A 26,901-nucleotide genomic window follows, 5' to 3' on the forward strand; every position below is an offset into this window, starting at 1 on the left:
CTGATGCAAAGAACTGACTCACTGGAAAAGATTCTGATGCTGGGAAAGATTGAAGGCAGGAGGAGAAGGGGGCAACAGAGGATGAGATGGTTGGATGGCATCACCAACTCGATACATATTCAGTTCAGTTTGACTGAACTGAACTGAACATGATTACCAAAGGGGAAACATGGGGTGGGAGGGATATTACAAATTAGGATCTTGGAATTAACACACACACTAGTACTATATATAAGATAGGTAACCAACAAGGACCTACTCCATAGCGCAGGGAACTATGCTCTATGCCCTGCAATAACCTATATGGGAAAAGAATCTATGTATGTATGTGTGTGCATGTTAGTCTCTCAGTCTTATCTGACTCTGGGACCCCAAGGACTGTAGCTTGCCAAGCTCCTCTGTCCATGGAATTCTCTAGGCAAGAATACTGGAGTGGGTTGCCATTCCCTCCTCCAGGGGATCTTCCCAACCCACAGATCAAGGTCTCCTGCATTGCAGACAGATTTTTTACCATTTGAGACACCAGAGAAGTCCAATGCATGTATATGTATAGTTGAATGGGTTTGTGGCACAGCTGAAATTAATACAATGTTGTAAATCAACTATATTCCAGTGAAATATAAAATGAAAATACAGTGAATAAAAATTTAGTTTCTGTAAGAAATACTGGAAATATGCAGTTAAAACTGTTAGGGTAAGCCAAATATCACTATCATCATATGGACATACCCTGTTCAAATGTGTTAATGATCTTATTTTGGAAATACAGAGTTAAGTGTAAAATTTTCACTTGTATTAAAGTATTATGCAGGATGACAACAAAGAATCAAAATCACTGGGCTGTGAATTCATATTTTCTGAAAAGCTTCCCAGGTAATTTTGACATGTAGTGGATTAGGGGATGATTAATTTAAACCGGACACAGATTTAAAAAATAAAAATGTAGGCAGAATGTCCAAATAATTTTGATAGCATATATTATGTCTCCCTTTGGAAGGAATAGGGTCAATTACCTAATTTTCCACAGTTAGGCTGCATTATGATGTCATAAGATTAAAGTAATGCCCACAGTAGAAAATATATCATTTTCAAGTACTCAAGACAAAAAAAGCTGGTGAATAACAGAGAGAGCTAAAAGTAAATAATTTATTATAAAGAAACATTTCTCTAAAATCTGTTTCTTCAACACATACAATGACATTTTAATGTAGTCAGGATAGGAGTAGGGAAACTTTTTACATTACACTGAAAGACAAGAATGAGATTCAGGTAACACTGGTTCTGTGCCCTAGAGAAATCTGGTTTACAAAATAGGAATGTTGATTCAACAATGGATCAGGACAGCCAATTGGAAATAAACTTTTCTTTCAATGCTCCAAATAAAAGGAGGAAAAGAAATGTGACACAGAGTGACCTTGCAAATTTTCCAGATGTCAAAATTGGTCTGGGTGATTGATTTACCAAGACATTTAAAAATTCTATTTTATACTTCTAAGTAATCAAATGTAAACTGGTGATCAACAATGAAGTAAAAGTGGAGCTCAAATTCCATTCAAGTAGTTTTAAAATGTATTATTTTTGAGAACCAAGTCCTTCTCCTGGCTGAGTTGACGAGATTTCCCTTCAAGGAACAAGTGCATTTTTAACAGACTGGGGAACTCGACTTGCATAATAATCATAATTCCTCAGTGTGGCCAGAACTCCGGCTGAGTTCATGTGCTTCACCTCCTTGTTATACTGAAGGGCATTTCCATGGATATCGGTTAACTTGCCTGTGGAAAAAACATCAATACAACATCAGTGACTGATCAGATCATCTAAGTGTTTCTTGCTTCCCTGTGTAATAATATACAATGAATGCTGGATAAAATAAAGAAGATGAGGAGGGACTGCAAAGGTCAAGTGTTAATTTCATTTGCAATTTAAGACTAACTAAAGGCTGTCATTTTTTTCTTCTTGATTAAAATAATTTAGTATTTTTTTTTTTCTCGCCTTACTGTGCAGCATGTGGGATCTTATGTCCCCAACCAGGGATTGAACCCATGACCCCTGCATTGGAAGCACAGAGTTTTAACCACAGGACCATCTGGGATGTCCAATGGGAGTAGGGAAACTTTTTACATTCCTCTGAAAGACAAGAATGAGATTCAGCTAACAACCGGTTCTGTGCCCTAGAGAAATCTGGCTTACAAAACAGGAATTTTTCAATTTATATTTCTTGGTATCAATTAATTTCTCTTTTTCTGGAGTGATTATTTTCCTATTGATTATATTCCATCACCCACAATTCCTGCATTCTAAAGTATTTTCTTCATTTTACCATTTATGAGTAACACTTTATTTGGTAAGTGTTTAAGTGAAGTATGCTCATAAAATATAACTGTGTCATATTACAGTTTCATATAACGTTTTTTTTTGTTTTTTGCATTTTCTCCTGCCAGCCCCTCCCCCCTTTTAAAATGTGTTTTTAGCGGCCCTGGGTCTTGGCTGCAGTTCACGGGCTTCTCCAGCAGTCAGGCATGGGCTCGGTAATTGCAGTGGGCGGCTCGGTGGCAGGGCGTGTGAGCCGAGTTTTCCAACCAGGGACTGGACTTGCATTCCCTGCATTGGCAGTGCAGGGTCTTAACCACTGCACCACCACGGAGGTCTGAATGAGAACGAAAATGGATCGTGATGGTTTAACTTCCCTGTCACGTAATGTGCTAACGAGGCATTGATGCAATAAAGTACCAGGAGAAACGACAGACTGAAAATCAAGCGTTTAAGAGTCGACGTGATCACAGGAGTTCCCTGGCAATTCAGTGGTTAGAACTCTGTGCTTCCACTGCTGTGAAAGTGAAAGGTGCTCATTTGTGTCCAACTCTTTGTGACCCCAAGGACTATACAGTCCATGGAATTCTCCAGGCCAGTATCCTGGAGTCAGTAGCCTTTCCTTTCTCCAGGAGATCTTCCCGACCCAGGGATCGAACCCAGGTCTCCCTCACTGCAGGTGGATTCTTTACCAGCTAAGCCACAAGGGAAGCCCGTGGCCGGATTCAATTCCTGGTTGGGGAACTAACATCCGACAAGCCATGCATTGTGGCACCCCCTGCCCCAATACAGATGTGATCTGATGTCTATCTGAATGTGAAAAATCATCTTGTTATGTATGTATCTGTCGTATTTTTGGAGTCAGAAAAAAAATTCCAAGTCTATAATCTTCAGCATTAGCCCTGAGACATTTACCAATATTGGCTTAGAAGAAACTAACTGAGGTGAGGATAATCACAATAAATAATTCTATCTGTCAAGGGAAAAAACCCTAAAAGCATTAAAGCCATAAATTAATAAGGATTTCATTACGTTAACTATGTGCAGATCAAGGTCCAAAGGAGAAACTAACTAAAGAATGAATTTGCTGGAAATCTACTTTCTTACCTATAAAATGCAGGGGTTGGACTGTATAATCTTTAACTTTCCTTCTATCATTTACATTTTAAGACTCTAGGTCAAGTAATACTACCGAAATATTATGTCTGAGCATAACATGAAAACTGTATAAAACCTGTTAATTCCCCCAAATAAAATGGACTAACCTCCGACAGCATGTAAAATGACTTCTGGAGCACAGGTGTCCCACTTCTTGCATCCAGGACTTGCAAATACATAAGCAGAGGCTTTGCCTTCAATCAGCTGAATTATCTGTAAGGTTAAGAGCATAATAATCCCTTGGCCATGAAATGACTGAGGTACCATTAAAGAGAAACTGCTAGTTTTTTTTTTCTCAAGCATTTTGATCCCTCAGTCAGACTCAACTTAGGTTAAAGCCTTCAGCAGGTATAAATGACATGAATATTATGAAGAAACATACAGAGTACATGTGTAATTATACAGTGATCTGGGGGTGGGGGGGAAGTAGTCAAATAAGTATAAGGAGGATATCTGAAGCGTCTTCATATTCCAAGTTGGGAAAATAAAGTTTTCCCTTTTTTATGTTGTTTGTTTTTCTTTTTATTGTGAAAGCAATATATATTTTGTTATAGAAAAAGTAAAGTTTTTTTAATCTTGTAAAAATTTGACCATTATTGTGTAAAGATTAAGACAGAAATATCAACCAGCACAGTAATGTATAAGTTGTGATAAGTTCTAACAGATGTGTGATGCTGACTAATCCAACAAGCAGTTTCCTAAGTCTTTGTTTAGGATTCACGTGTGTGTGTATGCTCAGTCATGTCTGGCTCTTTTTGACTCCATGGACTGCAGCCCACCGGGCTCCTCTGAACATGAAATTCTCCAGGCAAGAATACTGGAGTGGGTTGCCATTTCTTTCTCCAGGGGATCTTCTCAACCCAAGAATCGGACCTGCATCTCCTGCGTCTCCAGCATTGCTGGTGGATTCTTTACCACTGAGCCTCCTGGGAAGCCATGTTTTAGAATCATATCTGTTACTATTTCTGCTACCAAAGTGTGAATTTTAAAAGACTCGTATTACTAATACCTGTAATATTCATACAAAAATAAGGTTGCCAATAGAAACTGTGTGACTCTAAACAGAAGCTTCCTATCAGCCCCTCATTAGCCACTTGGCTTATTTTTTGGTTACACTGTGAAATAACTAGTACTATAAAATTCAGACTGCCAATACTGAGATGAAAAGACCAGCCAGGAGAATGAGGAGAACCTCAGTGAACACAAGGTAACCAGCTATTCTTTTCAGGTTTACCGTATTCAAGAACACCTTCAAACCATTAAACCTTGCTCTAGACTTCTAAGTAAAAGCTTTCTCTTTCTTTGAAGATATCTGTATCAAGTCTTTATTATGTGCCAAGAACTATACCAGGAATATTTTCTGAGAGAAGAGGGGCTAGCTGTAACTTTCGTTAGATTTTCAAAGAAGTCCTTGACGCAAAAAAGTTAAGAACAGCCCAACAAGGTCTTTTCACAGAAGAAAAAGAGGTGGGGGGTTGAGCAGGATGGGGACTTTGCTCCAACGGGGAATGGTACCCTTTGGGAACAAAAGAGGTAATGGGTTTCGTAGTTACAAAAGTAGGAGTAAAGAGAAATCGTATTTCAGGGAATACCAGGAATATATTTTTACTTTGAGATGTTTAAAATTTTTTTCAAAATACTGTTACTTCCAATTTTCACTCTCTTAGAAGCAAATGCTTTTGGAAAATCTAGAAATAGCTGATTATTGCTTCCAAAGAGTGTGTGTTCTCAGTCACTCACAAAGTCGCTCACGTCGTGTCGGACTCTTTGCGACCCCATGGACTATAGTCCACCACACTCCTCTGTCTGTGGGGATTCTCCAGGCAAGAATACTGGAAGGGGTTGCCATGCCCTCCTCCAGGGGATCTTCCCAACCCAGGGACTGAACCCAGGTCTCCTGCATTGCAGGCGGATTCTTTACCATCTCAGCCACCAGGGAAGCCCCCTTCCAAAGGGTAGGGGAGGAGAAATGAATTCCATTCAGTTCAATAAATATTTATCATTTGTTGCCCCAGACACACAAGTGGGAAATACACATCCTTGGGGGCATTTGGATGTCAGGATATAGAGGAATTTACATCCCATTCTCAACTGCTGTGAAGTGGAATCACCCAGGGATGTGGTGCAGGGGAGTGCCATGATAAGCTGCGTGTTTTCATCGCTCTAGTGGCACTGTGAGGACATGACCTTGAACAGGGAACCACTTTGGAAGCTGCTGGAAAGTCTGGATGTGGGATGATGATAGGTTTCAACTAGGGCACTGGCAGTTGAGATGGATGAGACTTTAGAGGAGAATTAAAAAGATCTGTAAGTAGGATCAGATTGATAGGGTGTGAGGAAGGAAGGAGGACATGATGACTTTCAGGTGTCTGGCTAGAACATTTAGGAAAATGGCGATGCCATTAAGCAGACAGAAAATAGAGAGCGGAACGCATCTGGGTGCAGGCAGAGACAGGATGTGCTCCAATTGGGGATGCTGAATTTGAGGCGCCTGAAGGGTGTCATCATGATGATAACCAAGGGGCAATCAGATGAGAGGAGATCAGGGATGGAGATCAAACTGTGTTTCACTTCACTATGTTCTCAGGATGTGGGCCTAGATGAATGAATTGGGGAGGCATCCATCCTTAGAGTCTACAGAAGACCTAGGAAGTAATCCAAGAGGGTCCTTGAGAGAAAAAGGATCAGCAACAGGCATGGGGTCTTATGCAAATGACTTATATTATCACTGAACTCTCTTAGATTAAAAAAGACTTGAACCACAACATTAAAAAAAAAAAATCAAATGTTGCTGAAATGGCAAATAACAATCTTTCTTCTCTTCTCCCAAACTCTGATTTCACATTTTGTAAAAGCTCAGTTATTTCTTTCAGTGATTCAGTTGCATTTCAGAGGAGATGATGGACAGATTTTCATACCTTATTTCCTGCTCCTCCCACTCTCAGCACATCATCAGGGTTCATAGCAGTGACACAGTCCGTAACCAACTGGCTGTTATGGGACCGGGTAGTTGTGATGATGTGTTTGCCGGCGGGCACTTCTTTCAGCTGAAATCCGAAGGCACCTAAACCCAAAACTCCCCAGATAGTTCTCCCCAGCACAGCATCTGGTCCTGCCTGTGTAAATGGATGAAACAACAGCAAAGCTTGTTTATCATCACTTGGAGAAAAAGGTTCATTGTAAATAAATAGAACATTTAGTTATATTAGCAGCATGATTAAAAAAAAAATGGTAATGTTACAAAGTACAAAACAGTATAATTGAGAAAGAAATTTTCCTGAGAGGATCAACTGATTATTCTCATTGTTGTTTTGGTTAATAATTGGGAGTTCCCTCGTGGCTTAGTAGCTAGGATCTGGGTTTCATTGCTGTGGTCCAGTTTCTGTACCTGATTGTGGAACTGAGATCCTGCAAGACATGCAGCACAGCCAAAAATAATAATAATAATAATAATAATAACTGGACTTCAAAAGTATGGAAAGAAACTTCTGGTTATTGCCTGGAGTTTCAGGAAAGGCAATATCACATACTGATTCCTGGTCCTCTTATTAGAGTTATCCAACAGCCTCATTATTGTATTTGCAAAGAGCTGTTTTGCAAAAGGTACATAAATTCCCAGGAAATGAAATACCATGTATTGATTACTTTTCATTGTCCAAGGAACAACAGGGATCACATTACTATGGGAACAGGAAATGGTGATAATATATTTGGCTGCTATAGAGACAAAGTGACTGAAGAGGCTAATACTGAAAAGTGGCCATGGATAATGGGGTCAGGGTTAAAAAACTTTACTGACAATCATGGTGGTAAAATGACAATGACAATGCAATCCCAGAATCTGTATTTTCCTTTGCAGAGCTCAAAGAATTTTCAACCATATTATTATAACAATAGACTTTGCATAGAAAAACATAACCTGTATTTCGAGGAAACTAAACCTGATGCCCAAAATGGGTAACACAAAGTCATCGAAATGTCATTATAGCAATACAGTGGATGTACAGACATGTATTTTTACTGAATACCTAAACATGTACCAGGCAGCATACTAAGAGCTTTACATGTATTATCTCATTTAATCCTCAGAACAGTCCCATGTAGCAGGTATTATCATCCCTATTTTACAGATGAGGAAAAGGAGTTTTGGAATCATTCGGTAACCTGACCAAGGACTCTATAGTATATAGTATAGTGAAGTCACTCAGTCGTGTCCGACTCTTTGGGTGGACTGTAGCCTACCAGGATACTCTGTCCATGGGATTTTCCAGGCAAGAATACTGGAGCGGGTTGCCGTTTCCTTCTCCAAGGACTCTAGGGAGATGATAATCAAACTGAGGCTCGTCTGTGTTCAAAGCCAATTATGTGTCATCACTGAACTAGACTATCTACACCTCAGCGCGCTTGTCAAAATGCTTTCACACACACCATCTCATTTACCCTACGGTAGTACTCTGGGTGCTGTTATAGTGAAAGACGCTTGGGTTGCAGGGCTGGATTCCCGGGGAAGCGGGCTCTGAGTTAAGAACGGTGTTTATGAAGGAGTGCCCTTGGCATCCACACTGCGCAAAGGCGGGGAGGTGGTGTGAGTGGGCAGAGGGAGAAACAGCTGTGATGCAGATCCGACCGCAGCTGCGGCCGACCCCAGGGGGCGCTCTGGAGCCCGGACGGCTCCTCAGGGTCGTACCACACTGGGAACATATCCCAGATTGGGATGAAATGCCAGGCCTTTACACCGGTCCAATCATCAGTCACTGGAAATGGGCTGACTGCCTGCGGGAGGGGCGTGTCACTGGCGAGGCGGTTCTTTACAGATGAGGAGGCTGGCTTCCAAAGTGCTGAGAGCACTCTGCAAATGGGCAACAGAGGAACAACCAAAGAACAGGCGCTGGGGCTCAGCGCATGCTCGCCTGCCTCTCCTCTTTGCTCTCGCATCTACACCGTAGGAGAGGCTGGGCTTTTCAGAGTACTGATGGGCTCCGGGTGCTCATTACACTTCAGCTCAACTGCTGCGACCAACTTCAAGAGAGACCAACTCTCAAGAAACCTATTAATGGGGCCCTCCCTGGTGGTCCAGTGGTCAAGGTCCATGCTTCCAATGCAGGGGGCGTGGGTGAGATCCCTGGTTGGGGAACTAAGATCCCACATGTTGTGGGGCCAAAAAATTAAAAATATTAAAAAAATAATACATAAAAATATTTTTAAAAACCCTACTTATTCAGCTCTCTAGTCATTCTGAAAAAGAAAGGAAAGCACACTTAAAAGGGGACATACATGAGTATTCTGGGCCCTAGAAAACTCATATGCCCTGTGTAAATAAACATGAAGGCAAAAAGGATGGGACCCTGGACTCTTGGCACCCTGGCAAGGTAAGTGCAAACCCCACGAGACAGCCGGCTAGCCTCCCTCTGAGCTCCTGATCTCTCAGCCTCTCTCACTGTCTCTCCCATTCAAGGTCCCCACACCAACTGTCTGGGTGTCATAAAGGCTAGCACGTTCATCTTACTGATGAATAACTAAGATTCAGCATGGTTAATGAGCTAGCTCTGATGTTCAGGCAGACTGGGTTTCTTCGCATGGTGCCACGCTCTTTTTTTTTAAAATTTTATTTCCTGTTCAGAATTCTCTTTTTAAAAGTTTTTACCAGAGGATAGCTGCTTTACAACGCTGTGTTAGTTTCTGTGATACAGCAAAGGAATCAGCTCTACATACACATGTGTCCCTGATCTTTTGGATTTCCTTCCCATTTAGGTCATTGCAGAGCACCGAGAAGAGTTCCCTGTCCTACACAGTAGGTTCTGCCATGCTCTTTTAATTTGAATGCTTCCCAGCTTCAGTATCTGTTAGCAGCAATAATACAGTCTGAACTGTGAAGTCCTTTATGTGACTAACAGAGCAGTGGACTGTGGTTTAGATCTCAGATCTGCCAGTGACCAATCAGGGCAAGTGATCTGTCTCAGTGTCCTCATCTTTTGAATGGGGATGAAGGTGTTCTTAAAGAATGATGGAGCATGTCAGAATGAGATATGCATGTAGGTCCTTGAGTCTGGCAGTACACAGGAAGCTCCTGATAAATGATGAAGGTTTTAAGTTGAACATTCAGCCTTGTAAACTACCAACAAAGATGAGCGATTTTTCTCCTTGTTGCAACAAATTTTAAGGCATAAGCAAGAGGGAAGAGGCAAAGAGTAAGAGAGTGTACAGAAGGAGAGGTGGTAAAGGACAGGTAACAAAGGAGAGAAGCAGAACAAGGGAAAATGAGCTGGGAAATGGCATAGACACTGGCTGCCTGGGGTACCACTTTCTACCTACCAGTGGAGCCAAAAGCCTAGCTATTTTTCTCACCTTGGTGTCATTCCTGGGTTCCCTTAACTTCTGATTTTCATTGTTCTGTGGAAAGTGAATACAAGTATTCTAATCTCAGAAAGAAATGATGGAAATTTTTAGTAACTCCAAAGCAAACCTTTTTTTTGAAAAATGGTGCCATGCATTGCAATATTATCTATGAATTAAATGCCACTCTTTTAAGTAACAGTATTAGCTCACTTTAAAGTTTACATGACACTCTTAAGAAGCACATTATTATAACTAAAAAAGTTATATACACGGTAGGAAAAACCCAAAGTTATCTGAGAAGTAGAAATCCTGCTCTTAACTCAATTTGGAGACTCAGAAGTAATAGTCCCCATTCTGGTTACTTTTTTCTCTAATGACCGATCAAGGTTACACTAATGTAAATACCTTAAGTGTTTTATTTCAACAATTTCCTTTAACATTTCGTGTGATCTAATGGTAATATTCCTGATTTGGAAGTACATTAGCCTCTTGTTCTAGGAGAACAACAATTCTAGAAAAAGACAATTTCTTAAGAGTATAATAGAAAGTCAAAGCAGATTAGAGAGACAAAATAAGAGGAAACAGCGCAAGAGCATATTTATTTAATGCTGACCATAATTTAGGCATTATGTGGAATTACCTGCAAAACAACATGGCTAGCCTCTTTTCTTGGTTGAAATGGTTCATTTCTTCAATGTGCTTCAAGCACCACCTGTAAATCAGGTGTCTCAATGACCAAGCTAATCAAGAACCATATCAGTAATTCCCAAACTTTTGCTTATGATTTGAATCATAAGGCATATGTAAAAAAATATATGCAACACATACAGTGTGTCTGTATATATAAGTACATACACATTCCTGGTATCATCACCCCCAGAGGTTCTGACTCAGTACATCTGGGGTGTGATCTGGGAATCCTTACTTTGAAAAGTTCCCCCAGACTGCAGGTGCAACCAAGCTAGAAACCAGTAGATTAGATAGCATTAAGAATCATAGAACACCATAATTATTTAGCTGAAAAAATATTTGGGATCATTTAAGAGTAATACCTGATAGTTATAATACGGCTGGTTAATAACTCCCGCTATGGCTTTTCCTTCATAAGCAATTCCAATAAGAACTGTTACATTGTCAAGAAGACCTAAAAAGAAGAAAACTCATATCAATTACATAATTCATATTACGACTTATCAGCAGCACATCAATGGCTCCCAAGTTATTTTTGCAATAACAGGTATGGAATTTACAGTTATTCATCCTTGATTAAACCTACTTGTGGCAAAATACACAAATTATAAGAGAGTGCTGACCAGGGACAGGAGTAGGAACTATGGCCACTTAATTGAATTGATTGATACACACGGTCTCATTAGTAATAATCTGTAAACCAATTAAGTAAATCAGCCATAACTCCACAGCCATCATTAGATTCCTCTGCATCGCCCTCTATCACCATCTGACTCACTTCTGCCTGCTAGCTCTCTCTCGATTCCAGGATCACCATCTAGATTTGCATTTCAAGCCTCTAAATTAAGATTTCTCACAGTGGGGACAATGAACTAACAAGCAGCATCAGAATGAAAGTGAAAAAAAGTGCTAGTCACTCAATCGTGTCCAATTCTGAGACCCCATAGACTACTGCCCTCCAGGCTCCTCTGTCCATGGAATTCTCCAGGCAAGAATACTGGAGTGGGTTGCCATTCCCTTCTCCAGGGGATCTTCCTGACCTAGGGATCGAACTCAGGTCTCCCGCATTGCAGCCAGATTCTTTAACATCTGAGCCACCAGGAAAGATGGCATTAGAATAATGAACTGGCTCAATTTTTTCAATACAGATTCTTAGGCTCCTTTGCAAGAGCTAGTGAATCAAAATTTCTGGATGTGGGGGCTGAGATCTGAACCACTTGTTCAGGTGCTCTTATACTCACCTAAACTGTCTGCTGCTGCTGCTGCTAAGTCACTTCAGTCGTGTTCGACTCTGTGCGACCCCATGGACGGCAGCCCACCAGGCTCCCCCGTCCCTGGGATTCTGTCTAGAGCTCTCCTATTTCTCAATGGGTTATAGAGACCTTTCCTGGACATACACACTACGGAATTCACTTGTAAATGTGTCTCATCCAAGGACAAAGTTTTTTCTAGGGATTATGAGACATTTTCTTTTTTTAAGCCATGAAGCTGAGAACTAATACAAGAAAACCTACGCTAATCTTTCTTTCAAAAATAAGAATCTAAGCTTATGCTGTGCTCCTAAAATCTACCACTCTGGCTCTGAGCCTGGTCCATTTCACTTCAATGTTGCCAACTTTAATTTGCTGCTTTCTAAGCGTGCTCATTTTAGATAATTTCAGGAGGGAGAAATATTGCACTATGTTTCAAAACCCATCTTTAGAGGCGATGCTGTGAACTGAGACAGCAGTTCTCAGAAGAGGGGAGAGGCATGCGCACCACGGGATGATGGCAGAGCAAGGTGGTATAGCAATGTTCTTGTTTTTCTACCTAATAAAGTTGGGGGTTCAGTACAGTCTCTTTGGTTACACTGGTTTAATGTCAGTTATTCTTGTGTATGGGACCTTCGGGTGTGGGACTGGTGGAGTATTGCGGGGATTGGTATTTGAACTAGACATCATATACTAGTCCTATTGCTGCCAAATACAGATACAAAAGACAAATGTAAAAGAGATACTAACCTTCGGTATATTCTTTGGTACCATCCAGAGGATCAACCCAGACCACAAGCTAAAAAAGAGGATGTGTCCAAATTAAGCATATAAAATTTAAAAAAGTGGAAATTCCCTGATGGTTCAGTGGTTAGGACTCCTCACTCCCAATGCCATGGGTCCAGGTTCGATTGCTGGTTGGGGAACTAAGATCCTGCTAGCCTCACAGAGCAGCCAAAAAAAAAAAAGAAATTTTAAAAAAAAATTTGATTTAAATAGATGAACTAAAAATTATCTTTTTCATTTCTGAAATTATGGGAGGCTTAAGCCAATGTCATCAGTTTTGTTATAACCAAAGAAAAATAGTAAAAAAGTATTTTGTAATAAAAGATACACAACACTATAAATCAACTGTACTTCAATAAAATTTTTTAAAATGTAAAATGCTGAACTGGTAAAAGTTTATTGTCACCTAAACAACTACAACACATTGCCATGAACATCCTGAGCTCCAGATCATGATACAAGGAAAACTTTAAAGTGGCACCAGAAATGTGCTGTGTGGATGCTACTCATTTTTATATATAAATGCTGCTTTAGGAAAAATAATGACAGTTTGACTATCTTAAGGACACAGTGTATATACGGCCAAGAAAAATGAATCGTTTATAAGACTGAAATAGAATAGACAAGAAATCCTCTCTTCTTAGGACTTTTAATATGATTCAGGATACGCAGTCATGAACCACCAGAATTACAACACTTGATGTGAATTTATCAGGGCATATTTCTGATGGAAGACACCATGAATTTTCTTTCTATACTCCATATCACAGAACAAAGCACCTTACTCATAGTATGTGCTCAACAAATGTGTGTTAAATAAACTAAAATGTGAAAATTAAAGAAGTATAATAGCTATTTGAAGTCACAGATTTAATTTAAGCAACTATAAAAAGCATGGGGGATAATTTTTACGGCCTTCCAAAAATATAAGGCAGTGATCCATTTCAGTTCCAGTGATCACTTTCCAGTTCCAATTACCCACGAAAAGTTTTACTATCAAATCTACTAAATAACAAGTTAGATTTTCTCCCTAAAAGTATCATCATCATCATCATTATTATTATTGGCCATACCATGCAGCCTGTGGTATCTTAGTTCCCCGACCAGGGATTGAACCTGGGCCCTGGCAGTGAAAGCACAGAGCCCCTAACCACTGGACCACCAGGGAATTCCCCCAAACATATTTTTAGTAACAGTTTTAGAGTGAAGAGGAAATCAACAGAATGAGACAATGAACTCAAAATTAACAGGTGAGGCATCCCAGATGGTTGCCAGACATTTCTTTTTTTTTTTTTTTTTTGGTTGCCAGACATTTCTATGTTGGCTCTAAAAGATTTCAGGTTCCTGGTTGCCCTGTTTTTTATAACTACCAACTTTTCATTATGATGGCAGATTTTATTGCCTTTACTACAACAAAAACAGAAGATTAATAGAGAGGTAAGTAAGAGTATGGGTCATACATCTTCCTCCTTGATAGCACTGTACTGTGATGGGCACGGCTGCTTCAGTATCTCCTCCCACTGACCATCTTCAATCAGTTCTTGATCCACGTCTTCAGGAGGCAGATCCTAAAGTAGGGAATACTGGTGATGACCGAAGCTATTTCCTGTTTACAGAATACCCTCCGTCTCAGTAACAAGTAACGCAGCATCATAGGTTTCACTAGTTCTTTCTGTTTACCATTTCTATTTGGAGCTTTTAAAGCTAACTGAATAAAATTGCAAAAATAAATCACATATGGCTCATCAAAGTTGATTACAAAGGGTCCTAATTTCATTATCCTGAACAAGGATTAAAAACAAAAGAATGTTTAAGTATTATACACTTATCTATACAAGTGGCTCTGATATCAGCTATATCTTACTCTTAAATATATGAGATGTCAATTCCTTCACCTTCACAGTGTTAGTCTTTGAATAAATAGGCAAGTAAGTGTTAAATGAAAAAAAAAAAAAAAAAACAAAAAAACAGGAACAACAAAACTCATTTTATTTCAAAGTTGGAGAATTCTGCTCTTCTTATACTTTGTATGCTGAATGTCACAAGCGTAACCATATTGTCTGTGGTCAAGAACTGAGACATCTGGTCTAGAAATAGACCAAAATATTAAAAGCAGACATCTCCCGAAAGTCCAAGGAACATCACAGTTATTTTTATGTTAAAACACAAAAATATAATGCTTGCAATCATAAAAGTAGTGTATAAAAAGTGACAATTACAAATCCATATGGTGAACAGGGATTAAAAAAAAAAACACCACGGTATCCCTGACAAGTCTTACCTCTTCCCCTATAATTGTTAGTTTGGGGAACTTCCGTGCCAATGAAGAACATATGCTTGCTTGAACTAATCGGTCAGCCTTGGTCTGCAGGTCTGTTGCACAGGTCTGCAGCAAAGAAAGTACATTTTAGCAGAACTAGTAAAAAAATAAGTTGTTCTTTGATGTCTCATGTGATTATCTATATCCATTTAAATTACAGTCTGTTTTTTTAAGACTGATGGAGCTTAACATCGTATGAGTCAGCTAGTTTCTTGGCTTGGTTTTCCTCATGGGACTTCTAGTGGCTAAAGTTGGGAAATGAGCTTTTAAATTATTTAGAACATTTTCTGCCCCAGTTCACAAATTCCTTTTATCAGATCTCTACATTAATCTTTTGCTCAAGTAGGTTGACAGACAGGAAATTTATACATTTTTCAAGGCAGTTAACAGTATTTCTGATATGGATTCTTCTATAAATTTCACTCACTAATCCTAATTCTAATAATTCAAGAGGTCCTCAGAATGATTATTTCTTAATTCAAAATCCTTATTGTTAAACTATAAAAAATATGAAAGTGAACAGCAGTAATATTTGCTACCTAATTCACCTATGGCATGCAACTCAATCCACATGTTACAAAATCACACTTATGAAACACAGTGACCACTTTGTTATCTTGTTTTCACCCAGTTAGGATGTCACAATTTATACATGCCTGTTTAGGTGGATTTACAGGTTATCTTCAACAGGAGGAACGTTCGTAATACTTTGTAATGAGATAAGGAATGACTGTGAAAATCAAATTTTTTTCTGCCACAGTGAAGTTTGCTGCTTATCTCAATGCAAAGAGCAATTCTGCTAGAATGCAGTGCTCAGAGGCAGAGAACTTTGTTCTATTTCCTAAAGAACTGTGCCTGGCACATAGTAGGTGCTCTGTAAACAACTGTGGAATGAAGCTACTAGAAAGGTTTGTTGAAATTGAAGATTACTCACTTAGCAGTCAGGTTTAGAGACCATTGCTTCAGAGGAAAAGACACAATGACAGTCATTCAACCCTATGAGGAAAGCTATCCCAAATACTTGCTAGGTAAGACATTTCCTGCTCTTTCTACTGACACAGTGCCAGACCTCACCATTCTGGATATTTTGTGTGACAAATCTGATTTTGTCCTGTCTCTTTTAAAATGAGGTGTCAACAAGTGGATATAAAGTACTAAGAGTATCTGACCAGTAGAGAGGACAGTGAAGTGATTATCTTTTTTCTTTTCTTTCTTTTTTAAAAAATATGTTTTTATTTATTTGGCTGTGCCAGGTCTTAGCTGCAGCACATAGGATCTTTGATCTTTGTTGCAGCATGTAAATTCTTTTAGCTATGGCAAGCTAACCCTTAGCTGCAGCATATGGTAACTAGTTCCTCGACCAAGGATCAAACCTGTGCCCCCTGCATTGGAAGTGCAGAGTCCTGGCCTCTGTATCACCAAGGAAATCCCCATTATCTCTTTTTCTAACTTGAACACTGTATTTCTACTACTCTTTAGCTATACACTACAAAGTGGCCCATCTAATATAATCACTTTAAACAAAGTAAGTGATACTAAGGGAAAAATATGCAAAGATATGATCTAAAATATTGGCAGTAGTGGACTGATAGATGATTTTGTACTTTTTGCCAATTTTTTCCACTTCCTATGTTTCATAATAGAGAAAACGATAACAAAGAAAAGATAGCAAGATCAGTAGCCTTCTTTTTTTTTTTTTTGATCAGTAGCCTTCTAAAGTAGCTGTTTTACACTGTTAATCTGTCATTGAGCATGTATGTGATCAACTAAAACTTCTTTTTCAAACAAATTTGAATCAGACTCACTCCTAAGTACTTGAACACAGAATATGGGACTCTATAATTATTCCTACTGTAATATCTTGTTGAATTTGGCCCATCTTTCTCATAGCTGACAACTATTTTGTTGTGATCCAATACATTAACTGGCCCTCCCAGCTTCATTTTTATTGACAAATTTGATCAGCATCCTTTTTTTTAGCCTCCTCTTCAACACCACTTCGGGAAAGATGCATTCAATAAGTTTTTTATACTGTATTTAAGTTAATGGCTAAAGAGAGAAAGACAGTTAAGAGCAGAATCCTCTGATCTGTCACCAGTGACCCTTATCCAGGTTGAAAGTGAATAATGAAAAAAATTGGGGGGTAACATTGACATTGTTCAGAGTTATGAGTACATCGACCAAGGTTCAGGATAAGGGATGGAAGATGTCATTTATATATCTTATAAAAAACTTGAGTACTTTCTGAAAATGGAAAATGAGGGACCATAACATTTTTTTAAAAGGTTTGATTCAAAATCAATTTTGACTTCAAGATCAAAATACCCTATATATCTCTTTCCTATACTATTAAGCCCATAAATCTATCAAAAAAAGAAATGAGATTTACTTCATTTGTTCTTGTGATGTTTAGTCTTAATTTTTAAAAGCAGTTATGCTAAAAATCTTATAATTAGTTCACAGGAACTTATTTCTAAGTTTTTTTTTTTAACTTGTATATAGGTCCTTATTTTTTTATACACGTAGCCTTAAGTAGATGCTTGACTTATCATAAAGGAGTGTTTAAACTACATCTCTATTTCAAACCATCAAAATGTTTATAATATCCTAAAATTTTCCCACTTTGGTAAAACTACAATATTTATTAAAGATTATGACGAAAAGTCAAATTTGTAACATGAAATAACAAGTCCTGTGGAAGAAATTATGTTTTAAACTAGAACACATGCAGGGTGAGACTTCTTTTAAGAATCAACTACCACTCTAAACTATTTTTCTGATAATTTGCCCAAGTTTTTAGTTATCATACTGGAAAGAAAAACTTTGCTTTTCCATGCAAAGAAAAACTTTGCACTTCTTTTCCATGAAGAAAAAAAAAAATCTAAAGCTTTGAATATAAGGGATATTTGTTTAAATGTCAGATTTGACCAAACATGTCAAGTTCACTAAGGACAGCACGACTCTGCCTGAAGTAGATTATTTCAGGATATGAAGCTTGGTTCCAGTGCTCTGGAGCTGGACAGTGGTCAGAAGACCCAGTCATACAAATGAAAGCTTTGGACGTAGGAAGTCTGGAGTCCTTTCAGAGCAGAAATGGAACCCATTTGAACTAAGGGTCTTGCAATCTCCATAGGGAAGCCACTGACTACTTCAACTATTAGTGTGTCTAGATTAATACATCCTTTTACCTAAACCTCAATGAACAATAATGAAGTTCATATGAAACGAGATGAGACTTTCAGTACCTTCTCAATGATGCCCAGGTCTCCTTCGGCGATAACACGCCTGACTATCGTTCCTGCCTTTTGAGCAATAGAATATGCTGAAGCCACCAACCTCATCAACACAGTGGGACTGGATGCCATGATGGGCCCTGAAGGGAAATCAAGAGAAATGTTCTGTTACTTTCAAAACCAGCTGCTGGTTTCCTTTACCTGAATTCAATTCAACACATAGATATTGAGCTCTTCCTTGGGACTGCTTCAGTTAACTGTGTAGATTCTCTAATAAACATCTACTGAAAGAGACTTGGGAAAAGGCTCCATTTCAGCATCAGCTCTCCCAATAAATCCAGCAGGATTCTTTTTCTCAGCAGGTAGGACATTTTTGAGGCATAGAGGTAACTGGTTCAGGCCTATGAGCATGTGAAATGTTTGATGTATGATGTGTGTAATGTGCAAATGCTGTATATTGAAAGGTGGTTTAGGGGCTAAAAATATACTATGTGCCCTAATGAGAGCTAATATTTTGTTGGTCTGCAGGTGAGATACTGTAACCTAATGTCTATAAAACAGGTAATGCCAAGAGAGGGATGAATAGCATAAGGGATGTGTGTGTACGTGGGAAGTGTGTGTGTGTGTGTACGTGGGAAGTGTGTGTGTGTGTGTTTAGTCGTATCCAACTCTTTGCGACCCCCTGGATTGTAGCCCGTCAGCCTTCTCTGTTCATGAAATTTTCCACGCAAGAATACTGGAGTGGGTTGCCATTTCCTACCAGGAATCTTCTCGACACAGGAACAGAACTCAAGTCTCCTGCATCTCCTGCATTTGACAGGCGGATTCTTTACTACTGTGCCACCTGGGAAGCCCTTACGTGGGAAGTATTAATAGTTAAAGAGGGGAGGGATTGCACGTGATTACATTTAGTTTCTGAAACCCAATGACTATTCCTTTAGACATTAAATAAAATTTTACCCGCTGGTAATTTACTATCATTCTCATCAGGGGCTTCCCTGGTGACTAGAATGGTAAAGAATCTGCCCGCAATGCAGGAGACCTGGGTTCAATCCCTGGGTAGGGAAAATCCCCTGGAGAAGGGAATGGCAATCCACTCCAGTATCCTTGCCTGGAAAATTCCATGGACAGAGGAACTTCGCGGGCTATAGTCCATGGGATCGAAAAGAGTCAGACACGACGGAGCAACTAACACTTCACCAGCAGCCAAACAGAACAAACAGCATGGTCATAGGAGTGAAGACCAATCATTTGGGCCTAGGGGGAACCAACCTGTGACAAAAAACTCTCCCACTTCTGACCAAATCAAGTCACCATGATTTCAATGCAACAAGGGAACACAACACAGAACAGAAAGGACAGTATTAACCTCAATTCAGCAATAGCCATCATTTTTTTCCACCAATTTCTGGCTGCATATTTAATACGATGCACTTTTTAACCTCTTGACATCTTTTTTTCTATCATTCACATTCTGTTCACGGGGATTATGAACATAATGGAGACAATAAACACATGAAACAGTTGAAATCCCTCAGGAGGAAGACAACTGAAATTGATGTAATGAATATCATACTGGGATCAATATGGAACTAAGATAAAAATAAAATGGGTTTCTACATATCTGAACACATAGAAATTGTCTGGAACTAAGATAAAAACAAAATGGGTTTCTACGTATCTAAATCTTATCTTATTACATTATAATCAGGTTAGATTCATTTTCTTGGCATACTGAGCACTAATGTGGAAAAACTCTTTACAATGATTACTATTAATACTTCAGCAATAATTCAGAAAGAAAACAGGAGAAATGATATAGCAAACACTTTGTTGATCTATCTCTGCTCGCTTATATCCATGACCAGCCATGGAACTGATTTTTTCTGTGCTGGAAAAAGTAGTCTTCAGGTAGCTGATCTCTACTCCCCAGGTGTCTTAACCACTGAGGATATTTTAATGTGCTGGTGAGCTCTTTCAGTCCCCATGTTTTATATAATGCCATCTGTGAAAGGCAGATCATTTTCCCACACTGTATAGTGTTCTAACTTTTCACAGATATCATTTACCTTTGAACCAGTTCAGTAACCATCCCAGCCTTGGCAAACTTCATATATGACTAAAACCACTTCCTTTTCTGCTTGCCAAGGCCACAGTATTTTCTTTCTAAAGAACAGCTTTAGGCTTTGTCTTCTTACTACATTCCTCAGAAAATGTGCACCATACTTATGAATCACCCTTTAAAACAAATACCAGGGAAAAAAAAAAAAAAACCAAATACCAGTTTTATAAGAATGTAAAAAAAATCAGGATGTAAAGCACCATGATTTATAAAGAGATCTTGCAAATCACTTTCAGTTAGCAAAGGAGAGAATATTTCTACTATTTTCTCTGAAGTACGTCTTTGATCCAAACTGAACTACTGATAAAATATTAGGCTATCCCCAAGCCCTAGTAATTTTCTTAAGTATTTTTTAAATAAATGAACAGAGTTTTGGCTCTTTGTGTAAAAAGACCTTCCTATTATAGATAGGATAAGTCCCCTCCCACACCCCAAGTAAAAATTACCTGTTGATGGCAAAGGTGAAGGCAAAGCAAGGCGAAAAGCTCCTTCTGCAAGTTCTTCACTTCTTTACTGCAGTTCAGATTACATCCACTGTACTTCCTTCTCTACCAGTTTTGCACCTTCTGGGTCCTAAAACACTATCTTTTGTGAGCATGTCTCTCTGAAAGCTCATTGAAAAACAGTACAGGGATTAGAGGCCCTGATACTGGGAAAGATTGAGAGCAGGAGAAGAAGGGGGTGACAGAGGATGAGATGGCTGGATGGCATCACTGACTCAACAGATATGAGTTTAAACAAGCTCCGGGAGTTGGTGATGGACAGGGAAGCCTGGCGTGTTGTGGTCCATGGGGTCACAAAGAGTCAAAGAAGACTTAGTGACTAAACAACACAACAACAAGGGTTAAAGACAGGCACTGGAGCCTGCCTCCTGTGTTCAAGTCCCAGCTCTGGCACACATTAGCTTTGTGACCTTGGGAAAGCCACTTCAAATTCTCTGTGCCTCAAGCGATAATATGGAACTAACAATAAGATTGTAACATAGAGTCATTATAAATATTAAATCAGTCCAGGCACAAGATAAACACTAAGTGGTGCTGGCTAACCATTATTACGATGACTGTTCTCATCACTGACTGTCCTGCAGGGACATCAGGACAGCATTAAGGGCAAAAAATTCCTATAGCTTCTGCGACATTATTTTGCCTGAGGATATAGTGATAACCAGTATGACCATGAATCACACAGTTCAGGCTGTTCTCCACAACATTCTGGGCTTGAGGCTTAGAGCAGGAAAAAGAACTGTATGACATTTAAGGCAATCAACCTAACCTCCTATCATTTAAGAAATCTTTATAGTGCCAACAGGGCTCATTCAGAAGGACAAAGATAACAGAAATCAAATGATCCATTTCTTCCCATAGCCTGGGAGAGGCATCTTGAATTCAATATAAATGTGCTGAACATATGAGGATTAGGAACTTAAAACACATGATGAATTCCCAATCAAATCAAAATACTAAGATTATTTCTCTTTTGGAACCTGACTGTAACAGAGCAAATTCTAAAAAAAAAAAAAAAACCAATGGGCAGAGATACTCTCCTCACGAGTTATCAAAATAGGATATGATATAAAATTATAGTAATTAAAAGTTTAGTCCTGGGCAGAATTTGAGAGACAAATTAATGACATCAAATTCCAGAGTTAGATCCAAGTACACTAAAGGTTGTAATTTAAATCATGGAGAAAAGTTAATTGTGCAAAACGTCGTTAATTACTAATCTTTTAAAAAAACAGTTGGAATCTTTTTGTACTTTTTATAACACTGTATATTCCAGACCAAAGCATGATTTTGAGTAAACAACGAGAACATAAAAGTATAAGAATAAAACATGAGTGAAATGTTTTATAAATTTGGAAAAGGACTTTTAAACATGACTAAAACCAAGAATCCACTATAGAATAAATTGATAAATTTGACTGCATAAAAATTAAAACGTTTATATAACCAAAATACCATAAACAAACAGATGAGTGACAAGATGAGAAAAAATTTTGTATTACATACTAGACAAATGAACTAATTTTTGTTAAAGGGTTTACATATATCAATATGCAAAAGATGAATAATCCAATAAAATTGGGTAAATGACACCAATAATAGGCAATTCTTAGAAAAATTAAAGTAAAAGCCATTAAATCGTGACATGTTCAAGTGTTAGTCACGTTCAACTCTCTGTGACCCCATGGGCTGTAACCCACCAGTCTCCTCTATCCACGGGATTTCCAGGCAAGAATACTGGAGTGGGTTGCCATTTCCTCCTCCAGGGGATCTTCCCCACTCAGGGATCAAACCCAAGTCTCTTGCACTGCAGGCAGATTCTTCACATCTGAGCCACCAGGGAACCCACAACTTCACTAATTATGAAAGAAATGCAATCTAAACCAATGAGAAATGATTGTTCATTTGTAAGACAGGCAGAGGTAAGAAAATTTGGCCAGTGTTGGCTACAGTGTGAGGGAAAATCCTCCTGATCATCATTACCAACGATATAAAGTGGTGAAACCTCTTTTTTGAAAATCTTATGAGCAGTAAAATATACACACCTTTTAAACTAACAACTACATTTTCAGGGAATCCAAACATATTAAGGAAGTCTACAACCAGAAAAGACAGTAGGAAGAACGTCTGCTAATTTAACGAAATTTAATTTTAGGCGTAAGACAGTCTCTACATTTGAGTGTACTAAACACCGTCCAGGTTTGCCTTGTTATTTCAACAATATAGAGCCATAAAAAGACCCAGGGGCATGAAAATAATAGCATGGATAAAAAATCAAAATACTGACACTCAAGAATCTAGGTCCGAAGTTGAAGTATCTGGAGAGGCACCCTGGCTGACGTAATTTTTATTATTATTATTTTTTTTTACAAAAATCCCTTGAATCTCTTCGTATTTGTGCAGAGGGGTGGAGTTAAGAGGACGAATAAACTACTCAGATCTGCCTAAGGCCCTTGTGCTGACCCAAAGGGGAGAAAATTACTTACGGTGACAAGAGTGGGACCAAGTCAGACGAAACACCCTTCAGGGGCAACCAAAAAAGCTTTATTAGGCATCGGGTCCCGGCAGCGCCCCGTACAGCGCTCACCGTCCTGGGATAGGTCACCAGTAGATGCAGAGCAAACCTACCTCAGCTACTGAGCATGCGGGTAATTCGGCGCAGGCGCAGAACAGCTACTTGGCCGTCGCCGGCTCTGACTCCCACCTGCCGGAAAACTCCACTTGCCGGGTTTTCTTCAAGCTCTACGTAGGGGCCAGTGTCCTGAAGTCAAAACGAAAGGTGTGTTAATATTCAGGAATCATTCTGGCTTCAAGTGTTCTCCAGTCCACTTTGTGCGCACGGTTCATCCTTAAGATAGTAGTCGGGTTATTGATACCGCCCTGCGGCGACGGGCCAGCTGCTTAACCTCCAACCCTTGGGGGTCCTGGACACCCCGCCCCCCGCCCCACCTTTGCTCCCCTAAACAAAATTTTATGCAGAAGTGTGTTATTAGCGTTTACTTTTTTTTTTTTTTTAAGCACTTACCAGATTCATAAAAGTGCCTGTGATTCTTTCATTTGCCTGTTGATAAGTCCTGGAAGATTTTCTCTCTTTCTGGTAGGATGTACCATATTAGTTTTTTTTTTTTTTCTTTTTTCTTTTTGAGGCATCGGAAAAAAAAAAAAAAAACCTAATTACGATTTTTATTCCACTGCCAAAAGTTAGAAGAAGCCAAAACAAAAATTGTCTGTGTGTTTATTTAGGCTGTATTTCTGGTGCACGGGAGAGCTGACCCGTGGTGAAAAACAGCCGTTTTTTGTTTTTGTTTTTTCAGTATTCAAAACCATGACACTGTGATTAGAATATAACAGCATAAAATAATATGGCAGAGTTAATAGCAAACGAACCAGTTGTAACAATAAAGGTAAATTGTTTAAACTCATCCATTTAAAGACAAATTTTCTGATTCATTAGAAAGCCAAACTCACTGTTTTATCAGAGTAGAATTCAGGGTAAGAAAAATTATCAAAGGGAACAGGGAATTTGTATTGTTAAAGGTATCCTTTATACTAACAAAGCTACTTTATTTTTAAACATTTTAAAATTAAATAAATAACCCCTGACCACAGTCCCACTGCTCAAAAAGAAAAAAACTGAAAAACCCCACAACCATCTGCTCAGGCCTTTGCTTTTTCCCCCCTAGTTTCATATGCTTTCTTTTCACTGTTTTTTAAATTGAAGGAAGATTCATTAAATTCTATAGTGCTTTACAATTTTCAAAAATTTTATGCATAGTTTCTTTTAATCCCATAATAACATTTTTCTCTCTACTGCTATCTTGCCCCCATCACTAGTTTTTGTCTATATTTATGTCTGCTTCTTCTCTGTTTTATTGACTAGTTTGTTGTATATTTTAGATTCTATATATAAATGATATCATATAATATTTGTCTTTCTCTGACATTTCACTTAGTATAATGCCCCCCAAGTTCATCCATGTTGCTGCAAATGGCAAAATCTCACTCTTTCTTAAGTCTGAGTAATATTCCATCATGTGCCGGGAGAAATATCAATAACCTCAGATATGTAGATGTCACCATCCTTATGGCAGAAACTGAAGAGCCTTTTTTTTTTTTTTGAAGAGCCTCTTGATGAAAGTGAAAGAGGAGAGTGAAAAAGGTGGCTTAAAACTCAACATTCAAAAAACTAAGATCATGGCATCCAGTCCCATCACTTCATGGCAAATAGATGGGGAAACAATAGAAACAGTGACAGACTATTTTCTTGGTCTCCAAAATTACTTTAGATGGTGACTGCAGCCATGAAATTAAAAGATGCTTGCTTGGATGAAAAGCTATGACCAACCTAGACAGCATATTATAAAGCAGAGGCATTACTTTGCCAACAAAGGTCCGTCTAGTCAAAGCTATGGTTTTTCCAGTGGTCATGTATGGATGTGAGAGTTGGACTGTGAAGAAAGCTGAGGGCCGAAGAATTGATGCTTTTGAGCTGTGGTGTTGGAGAAGACTCTGAGAGTCCGTTGGACTGTGAAGAAAGCTGAGCGCAGAAGAATTGATGCTTTTGAACTGTGGTGTTGGAGAAGACTCTCGAGAGTCCCTTGGACTGCAAGGAGATCAAACCAGTCCATCCTAAAGGAGATCAGTCCTGAATATTCATTGGAAGGACTGATGCTGAAGCTGAAGCTCCAATCCTCTGGCCACCTGATGCAAAGAACTGACTTATTGGAAAAGACCCTGATGTTAACACTGATTGAAGGCGGGAACATTGAAGGCGGGAGGAGAAGGGATGACAAGAGGCTCAGACGGTTGGATGGCATCACCGACTGGATGAACATGAGTTTGAGCAATTTCTGGGAGTTGGTGATGGACAGGGAAGCGTGGCGTGCTGCAGTTTCCATGGAGTCGCAAAGAGTCTAACACGACTGAGCGACTGAACTGAACTGAGTTGGCAAATTGTAGTCCAAATGAACGGAGAACGCAATGGCACCCCACTCCAGTACTCTTGCCTGGAAAATCCCAGGGACGGAGGAGTCTGGTGGGCTGCAGTCCATGGGTCGCTAAGAGCCAGACACGACTGAGCGACTTCACTTTCACTTTTCACGCATTGGAGAAGGAAATGGCAACCCGCTCCAGTGTTCTTGCCTGGAGAATCCCAGGGACGGCGGAGACTGGTGGACTGCCGTCTATGGGGTCGCAAAGGTCGGACACGACTGAAGCGACTTAGCAGCAGTCCAAACAGATGGAGATACGTTATATGTGTAAATTACATAGCAATTTTCGAAGACCTGGAATGAAGAGAAAGAATGTGAAATATTATATTTATAATTTTATATGAATTACATGTTGAAGTGGTAATGTTAGTTATACTGGATTAAATAAAATAAACTTTAAAAGGAACGCGCGGTGATTGAAACGTGAGCTTGGGGCGCGGGCCACACTTTTTCCCGCTCTCGTGGTCAGCGCCGCTCCAGGGGAGGCTGCAGCCCAGATCCGGATGTGTTTGGGTCCCCTGTCTCCCCGCCCCTCGCCGCGTCCCCGCCCCTTCCCCGCGCCGCGCGCCCCGCGCCGCGTCCCCGCCCCTTCCCCACCCCGCGCGCCCCGCGCCCCGCGCCCCGCGCCGTGTCCCCGCCCCTTCCCCACCCCGCGCGCCCCGCGCCCCGCGCCGCGTCCCCGCCCCTTCCCCACCCCGCGCGCGTGCGCACTCCCGTAAGGCTCGCGCCCGTGCTCTGGGCTCCCTGTTTCCACAAAGCCCGGCCGGAGCCGAGGCCCCGGCGTCCACCCCGACCCTGGGGTTGGTCTGGCCCGCCATGCGTTGGGGGCTGCGCCCTCGCGGCCCGGGGGCGGCGGCCCTGGCCGCGGCCTGGAATTTGTGGGTGCCACCCCGCTTTCCTTGTCGGCCGCGCTGGCGAGGGACGACCGGGAGCCTTTTGGTGCGGTCAGTCACCGGGGCCAGTAACCAGCCGCAGAACTCGAGTAATGGCAGCTATCGGGACACGGTGTTGCTGCCGCAGACCAGCTTCCCCATGAAGCTGCTGGGCCGTCAGCAGCCCGACACGGAGCTGGAGATCCAGCAGGTACGGGCGGGCCTGCGGGCCGGGAGCGGGGCCTCCCTGGAGTCACGCGTGGGGCACCCACATCCCGGGCAGGGCCGGGCAGGGCAGGGCCCGGCCGCAGGCTCCAGGCCCTCTTGGTC

The 26,901-nt window shown here is 40.2% G+C and overlaps 2 protein-coding genes across 6 annotated transcripts in view; one reads left to right on the top strand and one right to left on the bottom strand.

Moving 5' to 3' along the window:
• Positions 1 to 1,126: 1,126 nt before the first annotated feature.
• Positions 1,127 to 23,351, bottom strand: BPNT1 (3'(2'), 5'-bisphosphate nucleotidase 1). Of its 5 annotated transcripts, none has more exons than XM_043923808.1 (11): positions 23,195 to 23,350; positions 20,652 to 20,778; positions 18,096 to 18,223; positions 14,812 to 14,916; positions 13,991 to 14,098; positions 12,495 to 12,543; positions 10,857 to 10,948; positions 9,814 to 9,858; positions 6,387 to 6,584; positions 3,576 to 3,681; positions 1,127 to 1,772 (listed from the first exon to the last, which is right to left on the bottom strand). In XM_043923808.1, exons 3-11 carry the CDS (start codon positions 18,213 to 18,215, stop codon positions 1,624 to 1,626), a joined length of 972 nt encoding a protein of 323 aa, XP_043779743.1. In that variant the 5' UTR covers positions 18,216 to 18,223; positions 20,652 to 20,778; positions 23,195 to 23,350; the 3' UTR covers positions 1,127 to 1,623. The 5 variants fall into 5 exon arrangements, with proteins under 5 accessions (XP_043779743.1, XP_043779744.1, XP_043779745.1 ...); XM_043923809.1 differs by having other exon boundaries at positions 20,652 to 20,809; positions 23,195 to 23,348; XM_043923810.1 differs by having other exon boundaries at positions 20,652 to 20,816; positions 23,195 to 23,344.
• Positions 23,352 to 26,399: 3,048 nt separating this feature from the next.
• Positions 26,400 to 26,901, top strand: part of IARS2 (isoleucyl-tRNA synthetase 2, mitochondrial) — a 42,850-nt gene continuing 42,348 nt past the window's right edge. The window contains exon 1 of the mRNA XM_043924073.1: positions 26,400 to 26,782. Coding sequence (XP_043780008.1) covers positions 26,516 to 26,782 — 267 coding nt within the window. The 5' untranslated portion in view covers positions 26,400 to 26,515. The remainder of the gene's footprint in view (positions 26,783 to 26,901) is intronic.

This window comes from Cervus elaphus, chromosome 14 (assembly GCF_910594005.1).
Source record: "Cervus elaphus chromosome 14, mCerEla1.1, whole genome shotgun sequence".
Lineage (NCBI taxonomy): Eukaryota > Metazoa > Chordata > Mammalia > Artiodactyla > Cervidae > Cervus > Cervus elaphus.